Source organism: Doryrhamphus excisus, chromosome 4, assembly GCF_030265055.1.
Source record: "Doryrhamphus excisus isolate RoL2022-K1 chromosome 4, RoL_Dexc_1.0, whole genome shotgun sequence".
Classification (NCBI taxonomy): domain Eukaryota; kingdom Metazoa; phylum Chordata; class Actinopteri; order Syngnathiformes; family Syngnathidae; genus Doryrhamphus; species Doryrhamphus excisus.
In genome coordinates, this window is record NC_080469.1 from 24,434,301 (window position 1) to 24,449,171 (window position 14,871).

At 33.5% G+C, this 14,871-nt stretch overlaps 1 protein-coding gene across 2 annotated transcripts in view; it reads left to right on the forward strand.

Annotated features, from left to right (window-relative positions):
• si:dkey-215k6.1 (transmembrane protein 132C) overlaps positions 1 to 14,871 on the forward strand; it is a 187,381-nt gene that overhangs the window by 101,705 nt on the left and 70,805 nt on the right. For both annotated transcript variants that reach the window (XM_058069759.1, XM_058069760.1), the window contains one exon: positions 3,466 to 3,606. In XM_058069759.1, the coding sequence (XP_057925742.1) occupies positions 3,466 to 3,606 (141 nt within the window). The remainder of the gene's footprint in view (positions 1 to 3,465; positions 3,607 to 14,871) is intronic.

The window sequence follows — 14,871 nt, forward strand, 5'->3', positions numbered from 1 at the left end:
AAAAGAAAAATAAATATAGTAAATTAAGTAATAATTATTACCAATAATAATTAGTCATAAAATCTTAACCACAATGAAAAATAATGAATAATTATTTGTATTATTAAATTATTATTATTATTTAAATTACTCACTTTTTTCTGCACTTTTGGACCGGACTGCACTTTTGTACTTTACACTTCCGGTATTTTCAATGGGGAAATTATTCCCTGTCCCCGATTCCCTATTTATTCCTTATAAAAAAAATTAAAATAAAATAAAATAAAATAAATATTGTCCCCAATTCCCTGTTTATTCATTATTTATAAATATATATATATAAAAATAAATATAATATACAAATATTTATAAATTGACAATTTTAATTAGACCTTTTAGTTAGAGCATAGAAAACCTGTTTATGACTTACGTAGTAAATACAGTTTTTAACATTATTAGAGCCCTCTGCACATAAAATAACACCCCTATAGTTACTTCTATACTCCTACTACTCAATATAGTTGACATAATCAGATAAAATAAGACATATAAGACATAATACGATGCGTGAATACCTTATTGTTTATACACAGATATGTAAATGTACGTATGAATACGATGAGGGACGTGAGTGACATATTTGGCAAGACATGACAGGAGATGAAAATGATAAACATCTGAAATGATGGCAAAGGATACAAAGGCATCTGGCAATGTTTGTGTTCTGTTGTTTCAAATTAAAGAAAATAAATATTGTATGATTACGGTCTATGGGGGTATTGATTGTTTGCCAGGAAATATTGTTGCAAAGACGTGTGTGTGTGTGTGTGTGTGTGTGTGTGTGTGGTTGGCTGAGCAGAGGGAGGGTCTCATCCAGGTGAGAAATAGAAGAAAAGCCACTGAAATCGGAGACGGGAAAAGTACCGAGGATGTCTGAAAGACAGATGATGATGATGAGGAGGATGAAATGACGGATGGAAGCGGAGAGCAATGAGGGAATGATGAAGACGAGAGTGGCGGTGGAAGAGCACGGAGGTGTGAGGAGATGAATATAAAGACGAGGGAAGGGACGCCACGGAAAAGTCGGAAAGTTTGGGAAAGACTTTTTTATTAACAAAGTACGTGATGGTAAAAAAAAGTGTCCAATGGTATTAATCTAATTTGCATATTTAGGAATATTTACCAAAATTCCGATTTGGATGTCGAGGAACCAGATTTGACCCCGGTATTCCACCTACCGGGGTCCCACCCTGGAGCCAGGCCCGGGGGCCCAGCTTCACCTAATTTGCATATTTAGGTATATTTACCAAAATTCCGATTTGGATGTCGAGGAACCAGATTTGACCCCGGTATTCCACCTACCGGGGTCCCACCCTGGAGCCAGGCCCGGGGGCCCAGCTTCACCTAATTTGCATATTTAGGTATATTTACCAAAATTCCGATTTGGATGTCGAGGAACCAGATTTGACCCCGGTATTCCACATACCGGGGTCCCACCCTGGAGCCAGGCCCGGGGGCCCAGCTTCACCTAATTTGCATATTTAGGAATATTTACCAAAATTCCGATTTGGATGTCGAGGAACCAGATTTGACCCCGGTATTCCACATACCGGGGTCCCACCCTGGAGCCAGGCCCGGGGGCCCAGCTTCACCTAATTTGCATATTTAGGAATATTTACCAAAATTCCGATTTGGATGTCGAGGAACCAGATTTGACCCCGGTATTCCACATACCGGGGTCCCACCCTGGAGCCAGGCCCGGGGGCCCAGCTTCACCTAATTTGCATATTTAGGAATATTTACCAAAATTCCGATTTGGATGTCGAGGAACCAGATTTGACCCCGGTATTCCACATACCGGGGTCCCACCCTGGAGCCAGGCCCGGGGGCCCAGCTTCACCTAATTTGCATATTTAGGAATATTTACCAAAATTCCGATTTGGATGTCGAGGAACCAGGTTTGACCAGGTCACCCAGGCATCCCCATCCGGTATGTGGCATACCGGGGTCCCACCCTGGAGCCAGGCCCGGGGGCCCGGCTTCACCTAATTTGCATATTTAGGAATATTTACCAAAATTCCGATTTGGATGTCGAGGAACCAGATTTGACCAGGTCACCTAGGCATCCGCATCCGGTATGTGGCATACCGGGGTCCCACCCTGGAGTCAGGCCCGGGGGCCCAGCTTCACCTAATTTGCATATTTAGGAATATTTACCAAAATTCCAATTTGGATGTCGAGGAACCAGATTTGACCAGGTCACCCAGGCATCCGCATCCGGTATGTGGCATACCGGGGTCCCACCCTGGAGCCAGGCCCGGGGGCCCAGCTTCACCTAATTTGCATATTTAGGAATATTTACCAAAATTCCGATTTGGATGTCGAGGAACCAGATTTGACTCCGGTATTCCACATACCGGGGTCCCACCCTGGAGCCAGGCCGGGGGCCCAGCTTCACCTAATTTGCATATTTAGGAATATTTACCAAAATTCCGATTTGGATGTCGAGGAACCAGATTTGACCAGGTCACCCAGGCATCCGCATCCGGTATGTGGCATACTGAGGGTCCCACCCTGGAGTCAGGCCCGGGGGCCCGGCTTCACCTAATTTGCATATTTAGGAATATTTACCATAATTCCGATTTGGATGTCGAGGAACCAGATTTGACCAGGTCACCCAGGCATCCGCCCTTGACCGCCACCCAACACACAATGCACCGGACCCTTATGCTTGACCCCGTCAAGGGGGAGAGCCCAGCCGGGCCCCACAGGTGAAGCCGGGCCCCTGGGCCTGGCTCCAGGGTGGGACCCCAGTATGTGGAATACCGGGGTCCCACCCTGGAGCCAGGCCCGGGGGCCCAGCATCACCTAATTTGCATATTTAGGAATATTTACCAAAATTCCGATTTGGATGTCGAGGAACCAGATTTGACCAGGTCACCCAGGCATCCGCCCTTGACCGCCACCCAACACACAATGCACCGGACCCTTATGCTTGCCCCCGTCAAGGGGGAGAGCCCAGCCGGGCCCCACAGGTGAAGCCGGGCCCCCGGGCCTGGAGCCAGGGTGGGACCCCGGTATTCCACATACCAGGGTCCCACCCTGGAGCCAGGGTGTTGTCATCATAAGGGTCTTCCAAGGGGCTCAGAGTAGAGCCGCTAGTCGCTAGGGCAGCTAGTTCGGACGCCTCCCGGACGCTTCCCCGGTGAGGTGTTCCAGGTATGCCCAGCCGGGAAAAGGCCCCGGGGCAGACCTAGGACACGCTGGAGGGATTATGTCTCCCAGCTGGCCTGGGAACGCCTTAGTGTCCTCCCGGTGGAGCTGGAGGAAGTGGCCGGGGACCGGGAAGTCTGGGCTTCCCTACTGAGACTGCTGCCCCCGTGACCCGGACCCGGATAAGCGGAGGAATGGGTGGATGCTGTGTGAATTTGTGTCATTTTCCAATGTTGGGATTCATTCTCCCGTTATTTATTCCCCCGCATGCAGGGTGTGGTTCCAGTCAGGCATCAGCTTCCTGGCGGTGAAGCCCAGCGACTTGGTAGCGTGGGAGATCAAACAAGAAATGGCGCCCGGCGGCGGCTCGTTGGCGGTGGTGTGCCAGAGGAAGTCCTCCTCCACGGCCGACAGGTAGGACGGATCAAGACTCATATTCTGTGCTAATCACGTTCCCGGGAAATAATTGTTCAAAAATGCCTCTGGTCGCCTCAGGGGGCGCTAGAAGACACTTCTCCATCCACCTGATGAAACGTTAATCTGACACTAAGGATGAGGGTTCGAATTCAGGGGGCAGGGGACCTATGGGGAACACTGGATGTTAATCTGTTTCCTCATGGTTTTGGAAACGGGAATCCTCGTCCCAACAGTCTGTCTAGACCAGGGGTCTCAAACTAAATTTACCCGGGGCCACTGGAGCTCGGGTCTGGGTGAGGCTGGGCCACAGCTGGTTAAAAAAAACAAACAAAAAAACGCATTTATTTAAATACAAAAAATAACGCATTTATTAAAAAAAAACAAAAAAAAAACCATTTAAAAAATAAACAAAAACAATGCATTTATTAAAAAAAAACAAAACAAAAACAAACCGCATTTATGGAAAAAAACGCATTTATTCAAAACAACAACAAAATAAGCAGTTTTTAAAAAATAAACAAAAACAATGCATTTATTTAAAAAATAAACAAAAAAACGCATTTATTGAAAAAAACATTTATGGAAAAAACGTATTTATTAAAAAAAACAAAAAACACATTTATTTAAAAAAAATTAACAAAAACAACGCATTAATTTAAAAAAATTAACAAAAACAATGCATTTATGGAAAAAAACGCATTTATTAAAAAAAACAAAAAAAAGCATTAAAAATAAACAAAAACAACGCATTTATTTAAAAAATAAACCAAAAAACGCATTTATTGAAAAAAACATTTATGGAAAAAACGCATTTATTAAAAAAAAACAAAAAACGCATTATTTAAAAAAATTAACAAAAACAACGCTTTTATTAAAAAAAAACAAAAAATGCATTTATTTAAAAAAATTAACAAAAACAATGCTTTTATTAAAAAAAATAACAAAAACAACGCATTTATGGACAAAAACGCATTTATTAAAAAAACAACAAAAAAAGCATTAAAAAAATAAACAAAAACAACGCATTTATTTAAAAAATTAACCCAAAAAAAAACATTTATGGAAAAAACGCATTCATGGAAAAAAAACGCATTTATTTGTGTGGATTCATGCTCGCTAGCTTAGCATCATTCCATCGTTGTGTGCGGTGACGTCGGCCACCTGAGCATACCCCATCACTGGGATGGACACAATTTTTCTTAATTTTTATTTACTACACAAAATAAGATGAAAAATTAAACAAAGAAAAATAAATAAAATAATAGAATAAATAATAAAATAAATAAAATAATAAAATAAATAAAATAATAAAGAAAATAATATAATAAATAATAAAATAAATAAAATAATAAAATAAATAATAAAGAAATTAATAAAATAAATAATAAAGACATTAATAAAATAAATAATAAATAATAAAATAAATAATAAATAATAAAATAAATAATAAATAAGAAAATAATAAGAAAATAATAGAATAAATAATAAAATAAATAATAAATAAAATAATAAATAAAATAATAAATAAAATAATAAATAAAATAATAAAATAAATAAAATAATAAATAAAATAATAAATAAAATAATAAATAAAATAATAAAATAAATAAAATAATAGAATTAGAATAATTCAAATAAACAGTATTAACAGTTATTTAACCTTTAACATGAACATTAATTAAACCTAACCCTTTTACCCAATTAGCGACCTAGCATCGTTACATCTGGGAGCAGCGTCGTAACTTGCAAAATCGCGTCAATCGCGTCCGTTGTGCATTTGTGGGTACATGATACGATACAGCATCAGAAACAAATTTGGCCCGCTGGCCGCCAGTTTGAGACCCCTGGTTTATAACCTTTTACTCAGTCCTCTCAATCTGTGCGGTCGCTACCTTCTGAATTATTCTGAGAGCTGAATATGAGGACGTGGGAGTGAAGCTGACACACACACACACACACACACACACACACACACGTAGAGACAATAAAGGCGACATCAGAGGCTTGCTAGTGTGGGCTGGCTAATTAAAAGGGAGCTGATGGGTATTAATCTCTAATGAGATATATTACGCTTGGGCTTTTTCTTTTCTTTTTTACATTCTTATGAATGAGCGTGGGAACGATTAGCGGCGCTGACAATTAATCACGCGCATTGATTCCTGCTCGGGAGGGATCCTCTGATACCACCGTACCGCAATCCGACACCATGTAATGTTGGTACGTAACGCAGGGCGCCGGCTAAGTTGATACGCTAATTAGAGCCAATGCGTAGGATCGGCTGCCTTTGTGTGTGTGTGTGTGTGTGTGTGTGTGTGTGTGTGTGTGTGTGTGTGTGTGTGTGTGTAGGTGTGCATGAAATGAGGAAAGTGGGTGTTTTTGCATTTATATTTATGCAGCCTGACGGGAACGTGGGAGCTGGAATGGAAGCGACACATGATGACTGTCATTACATGGGAACACCTCTATTGATTTCATTTCTATAAATATATATTTCACCTTTTTTAGGCCAACCCACTCAGGATATAATATAATATAATATAATATAATATAATATAATATAATATAATATAATATAATATAATATAATATAATATAATATAATATAATATAATATAATATAATATAATATAATATAATATAATATAATATAATATAATATAATATAATACTATTATATTATATTACAATACTATCACACTACCTCCACCATATTTTACTGTTGGGATGGCTTTCTTTCCTGAAAAGTGGCTTTACTTTTACGCCAGATTATCCAAAAAGAAATAATAAATAAGAATAAGAAATAAATAAGAATAAATAAGAAATATTATTAATAAATAAATAAGAAATATTTATTAATAATTAATAAATAAGAAATAATAATAAAAATATCCCCAAAAATATAATAATATTTATGTATAGAATTTGTCATCACAGGCCAGTAGTTTGAATGTGAATTACGTCTCAGGGAAATGGAGTGCACTACTTGCTCCCGTCCAGCAGAGGCGCTGTTTACTCAGCTGTTAGCCACGTGCTCCAAAAAAGAAGAAGAAAATATGGCTTTTTAACTGCAACTGACAAATAAGTAATCCAAATATTTTGTGAAAAAAAATCCCAAATTATTATTATATTTATATATATATATTATAAATTTTATTATATTTATAATTATATATTTTTTTAAATTCATGACTATAAGCTGTTTTTTATTTTATTGTAATCATAATTATTATCATTTTATATATCATAATATTATAAACATTTATTTTGTGTTTTGATGTTTGAATATAAGCATTTTTTTAATTTTATTTTTGTATTTGTATCATGATTATCATAATAGTATAAAAATATTTTTAAATAATGTATCATTAATTTATGGTTGATGGTTGATTTTTTTCTTATATTATAAATTATAGGATTGTAGTATATAATAATATATAATATACATAATACAGTTTATCATAATACATTATGATGGATTATGATCAAATTTAATTTCTCAAAATATTATTAAAAAGACATTTTTTAATGAATTTATTTAATTTCTCATCAAATTATTAAAAAAGACTATTTTTAATGAATTTATTTTATTCAGGCTTGATGACATTTAAATTTTAGACGATTTGTAATTTTTATGCATTTATTTTTCCTGAAAAAGTATGTCAAATTCCAACATTTTCAAGCTCCCATCTCAGACTTTGTGAACTCTTTTACCTTTTGTGACTCAAGCCACAGTTTGACGGGTCCTAATGGGACCCTGATGTCCCGGCCAAGACTTCTGGGAACATCATTCAACTTCCTGTCATTGCAGCTGACGTCCATCAGCTGGTCTCTGCCTCAATCACAATCAAAAGTCACCCTAAAAACTGCTGACTCTGAAGTACGTAAATACTTCAATCACTTGTTTTTATGTATCATTTCAGTGATACATTCACGGAACGTCTTCTTTTTATGAACCCTTAGCGACTTCGCTTATCCTGGGGCCACTGGAGCTTGGGTCTGGGTGAGGCTGGACCGCATCCAATTTACAAAAACAAACAAACAAAAAAATGCATTTATTAAAAAAAACAACATTTTTTTAAATAAACAAAAACAATGCTATTATTAAAAAAATAAACCAAAAAAACGCATTTATGGAAAAAAATGCATTTATTAAAAAAAACGTATTCATTTAAAAAATAAACAAAAACAACGCATTTATTTAAAAAATAAACCAAAAAAACGCATTTATGGAAAAAAAACGCATTTATTAAAACAAACGCATTCATTTAAAAAATAAACAAAAACGACGCATTTATAAAAAAAAACAAAAAAAAACATGTATGGAAAAAAACACATTTATGGAAAAAAACGCATTTATTAAAAAAAGCATTTATTTAAAAAAATAAACAAAAACAACACATTTATTTAAAAAATAAACAAAAACAACGCATTTATAAAAAAAACGCATTTATGGAAAAAACGCATTTATTAAAAAAACAACAAAAAAAGCATTAAAAAAATAAACAAAAATAACGCATTTATTTAAAAAAATAAACAAAAAAACCCATTTATTGAAAAAAACTCATTTATGGAAAAAAACGCATTCATTGAAAAAAACGAAAAAACACATTTATTTTAAAAAATAAACAAACACAACGCCTTTATTAAAAAAATAAACCAAAAACGCATTTATTAAAAAAACGCATTTATTTAACTAAAAAACTCTTCAATGCTTTTGCTTCTGCTAACCCTAAACTTCTTCAGTGCTTTGGTTTCGGTTTTCCACAAGAAAAACTCAACTCATAAAACATTCCACTGTTCTTGAATATCTTGATCTTAAAAAAAAACTTCTTACTCTGCAGTAAATACTTCAACGGGACTATTTTTTACGTATAATTTCAGTGATACATCCACGGAACGTCTTCTTTTTATGAACCCTTAGCGACTTAGCAACGACTAGCATTACTGCTACCCACAGGACCGGAGTGGAACTGCAGCTATGTAGCTTAGCTAGCTAGCTAGCGACCTGCCCAACGGCTGTCATTCAGACACAATAATAAACATATGCTTACATTAATACTGTAATATTCATGTAAGTACTTGGGTACTTGGGTTCACGTTTGCTAGCTTAGCATCATTCCATCGTTGTGTGCAGTGACCTCGGCCACCTGAGCACACTCCATCACTGGGATGGACACACACAAACACACACACAAACACACACACACACACACACACACACGGGATGAAGTAATTACACAAACACACAGTGTACTTTGTAGGCCACGCTTTAAATAACCCTGCCTTGTTCCCCTCGCGCTAATGCCCATTCCTCACTACCTCACCCCGACGTCTCCTCGCCCTGTTAAACACCCGCGGGAGCTAGCGTAGCGGCATGTGTGGCTAATTAAGGCGACCTACGTGGACCCGCCATGTTCCAGTCGCCGTCCTCGGGAGATGTCCCACATAGCACCACGCGCTAGCGCTAACTCCCCGTCCCCAGTGGCGAACAAGGTGTAAAGACGAGATACGCCGCACAAGCGTTCTCCCTTTGGTGTCCTCGTTTTTTTTTTTATGTGTCGTGTTGTTGCCACTCTTGGCTAAAGAGGTCCCATGGCTGCTCTTTAATTGATTCTTTTCATCACGTTAATCAAAAAGTGAAGCTAGCGGTGTCCTTGACGGGAGAGTTTAAACAAAACAGCGAGAAAAGTATTGAGGGTCACCCGGGACGGGGCGTAAAAAAATGGACCGAAAGGGAACAGGATGGTAAAACAGCAGAAAAGAGACTGGTTACTTTGAGTCAGCAGGGTTCAAAGTGCGGCCCGGCGGCCATTTTCGGACAATTTGGAAAAAAAAATATATATATACAAAAAATTCCAGCCTATTTCTAAAACTCCAAAATATTTTTAAATTGTTTTTTCATTACACACATAAACAAGAAAAATACTATTAGTAATGATTTTTGGTTGATTTTTTTGTGTGTGTAATTATGCTATAATTTTTGTATTCTGTAACCCTTGAATGATAATGGTGATTAGATGATGGCAATTTGGGGAAAAAAAAAAAATATATATATATATACAAAAAATTCCAGTCTATTTATAAAACGCCAACGTATTTTTAAATTGTTTTCTCATTACACACATAAACAAGAAAAATACTATTAGTAGTGTTTTTTGATTGATTTTTTTGTGTGTAATTATGCTATAATTTTTGTATTCCCTTGAATGGTAATGGTGATTAGATGATGACAAGTTGGAAAAATTTAAATATACAAAAAATTCCAGTCTATTTCTAAAACTCCAACATATTTTTAAATTGTTTTTTCGTCACACACATAAATAGGAAAACTACTATTAGTAATGTGTTTTGGTTGATTTTTTGTGTGTGTAATTATGCTATAATTTTTGAATAATAATGGTGATTAGATGATGATAATTTGAAAAAAAAATATATATATACAAAAAATTCCAGTCTATTTCTAAAACTCCAACATATTTTTAAATTGTTTTTTCATTACACACATACAAAAGAAAAATACTCTTAGTTATGTTTTTGGTTGATTTTTTTTGTATGTAATTATGCTATAATATTTTGTATTCCGTGACCCTTGAATGATAATGGTGATTAGATGATGACAATTTGGAAGAAAATATATATATATATACAAAAAATTCCAGTCTATTTATAAAACTCCAACATATTTTAAATTGTTTTTTTCATTACACACATACAAAAGAAAAATACTATTAGTTATGTTTTTGGTTGATTTTTTTTGTGTGTAATTATGCTATAATATTTTGTATTTCGTGACCCTTGAATGATAATGGTGATTAGAAAAAACATTTAAAAAAATTGTCAATGCATTTACAAAACTATATTTTTGAAAAAAAAATTATATAGGTAATGTTTTTGGTAATTTTTTTTATATTTGCTATAGTATTTTCTATACACCATATATAACCTTGATGATGATAATTTGAAAAGAAAAGTTTCTTATTAAAAAAAATTCCACTACATTTATAAAACTATACTGTATTTAAAAAAATATTTTTCAGTAATAAAAAAAAATTGAAAATCGTATTTGTTGTAGATTTTTTAATATATGCTATAATTTTTTGACCTGAATATATGACAACCCCCCTTTTTTAGGAAGCATTTTTGTAATTAAAAGAAGAAAAATAGTTTCATATTTAAAAAATTCAACTGCATTTATAAGACTACATACTATTTTTTATAGTTTTTTCCCCTTATTTATTTTGCCAAGAAAAAAAAAAACATCCAAATTTATATACGGTATAATGTTTTGCAGATACCATACAGTCTCTTTTCATACAGTATATTTTCATACAATATATATATGATTTTCTAATTAATATATTTCATTTTTAGAGGTGGCACACTGAAAATGTGCTTCCTGTTGGACTTAAAAGATGGCTGTCAGGAAAATGTGACGCTTAAATGGTCTTAGTGACAAGAACACCTGTCCTCATATCTCATTCTTCTCTCGTCTTCTCATCACCGCCTCCATCTCCTTACCCTCTTCCTTTTTTTCTATACCTCATTTCTTGCTGTTTAGACGTGACCCCCCCCCCCCCCCACCTCCTCCTCCTTCTCCTTCTTCTCCTTCTTCTCATTATCTAGTTCCATCTCTGCTTCACTTTCCTAACAAGCCGCTTCCTGTCTCTCTGGCAGCTGTTGATTACCTAATTACCTTGTGCATGCATACACACACACACACACAAACACACACACACACACACACACACACACAGAAAGATGGCTAATGCTATTGATGCTTATTCCGAAATGTCCCAGCATGCTTTGCAATTGGTGCCGGCATCAACAACAACCGTGGCTGTAGGCAACCTCCGCATGTAGTTTTGTTTTCCCAACTCCACCAGATGGCGGTATCTGCGTTTGACGTCTCAGTAATCTCGATACTAATTGTCTCTCGCCTAACATCAAGCGTGGTGGTGGTCGCGTGCACGAGTGCTGCCGCAACTTGATAGTTGCGATTCATTTTTGGGAGAAGTGGATTCCAACACATGCTGTGACATTGTGAAGCAGAGCACGATTCCCATGGGGAATTCCATGGGGATGCACGAGTGCTGCCAGCATGGGGGGGGTGGCTTTTACTGAGAGGAAAGATGAATTTCAACACATCCTGTGAGATTATGAAGCGAAACGTCACCCCATTTCCATTGAATATTTTGTAAAAAAATATTAAAAATATTTTATTATTTTATTATTTTATTATTTTATTATTTTATTATTTTATTATTTTATTATTTTATTATTTTATTATTTTATTATTTTATTATTTTATTATTTTATTATTTTATTATTTTATTATTTTATTTATTTTTATTATAAACATGATTATTATCATTTTACATTTACATGATCATTTTAATGTTATAAACATTTCTTTTGTATTTGTATTTAATTTTTTTAATTTTAATTTTGTATTAATCATGATTATGATAATATTTAAAAAATAGTTTTTATAATTTATCATTAATATATGGATGATTTGTGTTTTTTTTCTTAAATTATAAATTATAAGATTATAGTTTATGTTATATTATATTATAAATAAAAATGTATTTTTTATTATTTTTTTATTTATGGTTGATAAGCTGTTTTTTATTTTTATTTATTTATTTTTATTATAATCATGATTATTATCATTTTATATATCATAATGTAATAAACATTTATTTTGTATTTGTATTTTAAATTTTTTTTATTTTAATTTTGCATTAATAATGACTATCATAATATTTTAAAAATAGTTTTTTATAAATTGTCATTAATTTATGAATGATGTTTTTATATTATAAATTATAAGATTATAGTTTATTAATTTATATTATATTATATTATATTATATTATATTATATTATATTATATTATATTATATTATATTATATTATATTATATTATATTATATTATATTATATTATATTATATTATATTATATTATATTATATATTAAAATTGACTTAAATTTTATTTTTTTAATTAAATAATTTGTATATTTATTACTTAATATTACTTTATTACTTCTTCACTATTATATTATATTATATTATATTATATTATATTATATTATATTATATTATATTATATTATATTATATTATATTATATTATATTATATTATATTATATTATATTATATTATATTATATTATATATTAAAATTGGATAATATAATATTATTATTATTATCATAATATTATTATTATAAGTCTGAATGAATTTAGCGACCTTTTAGTGAGATAATTGTGTCTTCTCTACAATGGAGAGTACGTAGTCAGAGGCTGCACGAGTGCTGCCATGACTGAAAAGATGACTTCCGCCATATAAACAACAACAACGCCTCCCAGCAGATAATGCGGGTCACCAGTGAACCGCGATGACTGATGTGGCCCATTTTAGCCTTTTTGCACCGCTATCGACCTGGGTCCCGGCGCCGTGATTAACGGCGTGATTAGCGTGCCAGGACACCCATTAGCTCGGACACGTGCGGAGGCGTCGCCGCCCTGCTTTTGCGTCTAAACGCAGGTGGCGCTTGTGTTCTCGCTTTGACGCCAAATCTCCCGAGACTAATTATCAGTCAGGTGTGTCATCTCGCGTTGATTTGGGCCAACGAGGCGCTAACAAGCACTTCCTCTTTCTTTCTATATGTCATTTTTTTCCTGCGTTTTCTTTGTTTTGCCATCTGTCTGTCGTTTCACTTATGTCCCGCCCCTTCCTGCCCGCTGGTACGGCTCTAACCGTAAAAAAAAAGTGCAAGGCAACATCGTGGAGGACGAGGCGCCGCCATGCATGGCGATCAGATGGGAACAGAGGCGCTGTTTTGTTTGGGTTGACAGCGGAGCGCCGAGGGCCCACGTCTGGGCAAACAAAGAGGTGCGCCGACTGTGACCCCTCCCGTGCGAGATGAACAAGCGCGAGTACGAGTCCGACGTAAACAAACACAGCTCACTGAAGCGGCATGGTTAGATATTTATCAGAAAAAAAAAAAAAATCAAAACATTTCTGACGCCGACCTTTGGAGGGTTGTTGCTAAGCAACCATCTGTCAATCGCTCATGTGGATATAGTATCAATGTCAATTCTATTTATTGTATTTGTATACAAATACAAATTGTATTTGTATTTATTAACATTATTTTATTACTTCTTCACTATGAAAGTGCTGTTTTCTGCCGGATTATCCCATAATAATATATAATTAACATTTGTAATATTATATCATTTTATTTATTTATTTATTAGATTATTTTTACACTTTTTTATTACTTCTTTTTTTCATTTTATTCTCTCTGAAAAACTATTTTCCACAATGGGAATTTATTATTATTTTTCATTATTATTTTGATTAATTACTTTTAACATTATTTTGTATTTGTTGATTAATATTACTTTATTACTTATTTACTTATTACCTGGAAAAATTAATTTTCTGTCAAAAAATATTTTTCTCTAGATAGATTTAATAAAATTTTATTCAATTTTTTAAATTTATTTTGTGTATGTTTTTTAATTAGTATTAAATAACTACTTCTTCACTATGCATGGACAAGTTTGAAAAACATTTATAATTTATTACTCTTATTTTATTATTATTATTAAATTATTGTTTTAATTCATTTTATTATTTTTACAGTTATTAAGTAATATTATTTTGTTATATATTTACTATGCATGTTTTTGTTTGAAAAAAATATTTTCCACTCATTTAATAATGCATTTGTTAATTTTTTTAATTAAAAAATTAATTTGTATATTAACATTTAAATTATATTAACATGTAAATTAACATTACTTTATTACTTCTTCACAAGTATTGTTTTTTGTCTGAAATCTCTACTATCGCGATTGCTTATTTTATTTTTGAATTAATTTCATATTTATTTAGTAATATTATTTAAGATAATTATTTTATTAGGGTATATATATATATATATATATATATATGGCACTATTAATGTTAAAATGTCTTATATGTCTTATTTTTTCTTATTCTGTTAAAAACTGTATTTAGCTGGTCATAAACAGTTTTTTTATGTCTTATATGTCTTATTTTCTCTTATTACATGTACTATATTGGGTAATAGGAGTGTAAAAGGGAATATAAGGGTGTTATTTCGTATCTTGATGGCTCTAATAATGTCAGAAACTGTATTTAGCTGGTCATAAACAGTTTTTGTTATGTCTTATTTGTCTTATTTTTTCATATATATCTACTATATTGGGTAATAGGAGTGTAAA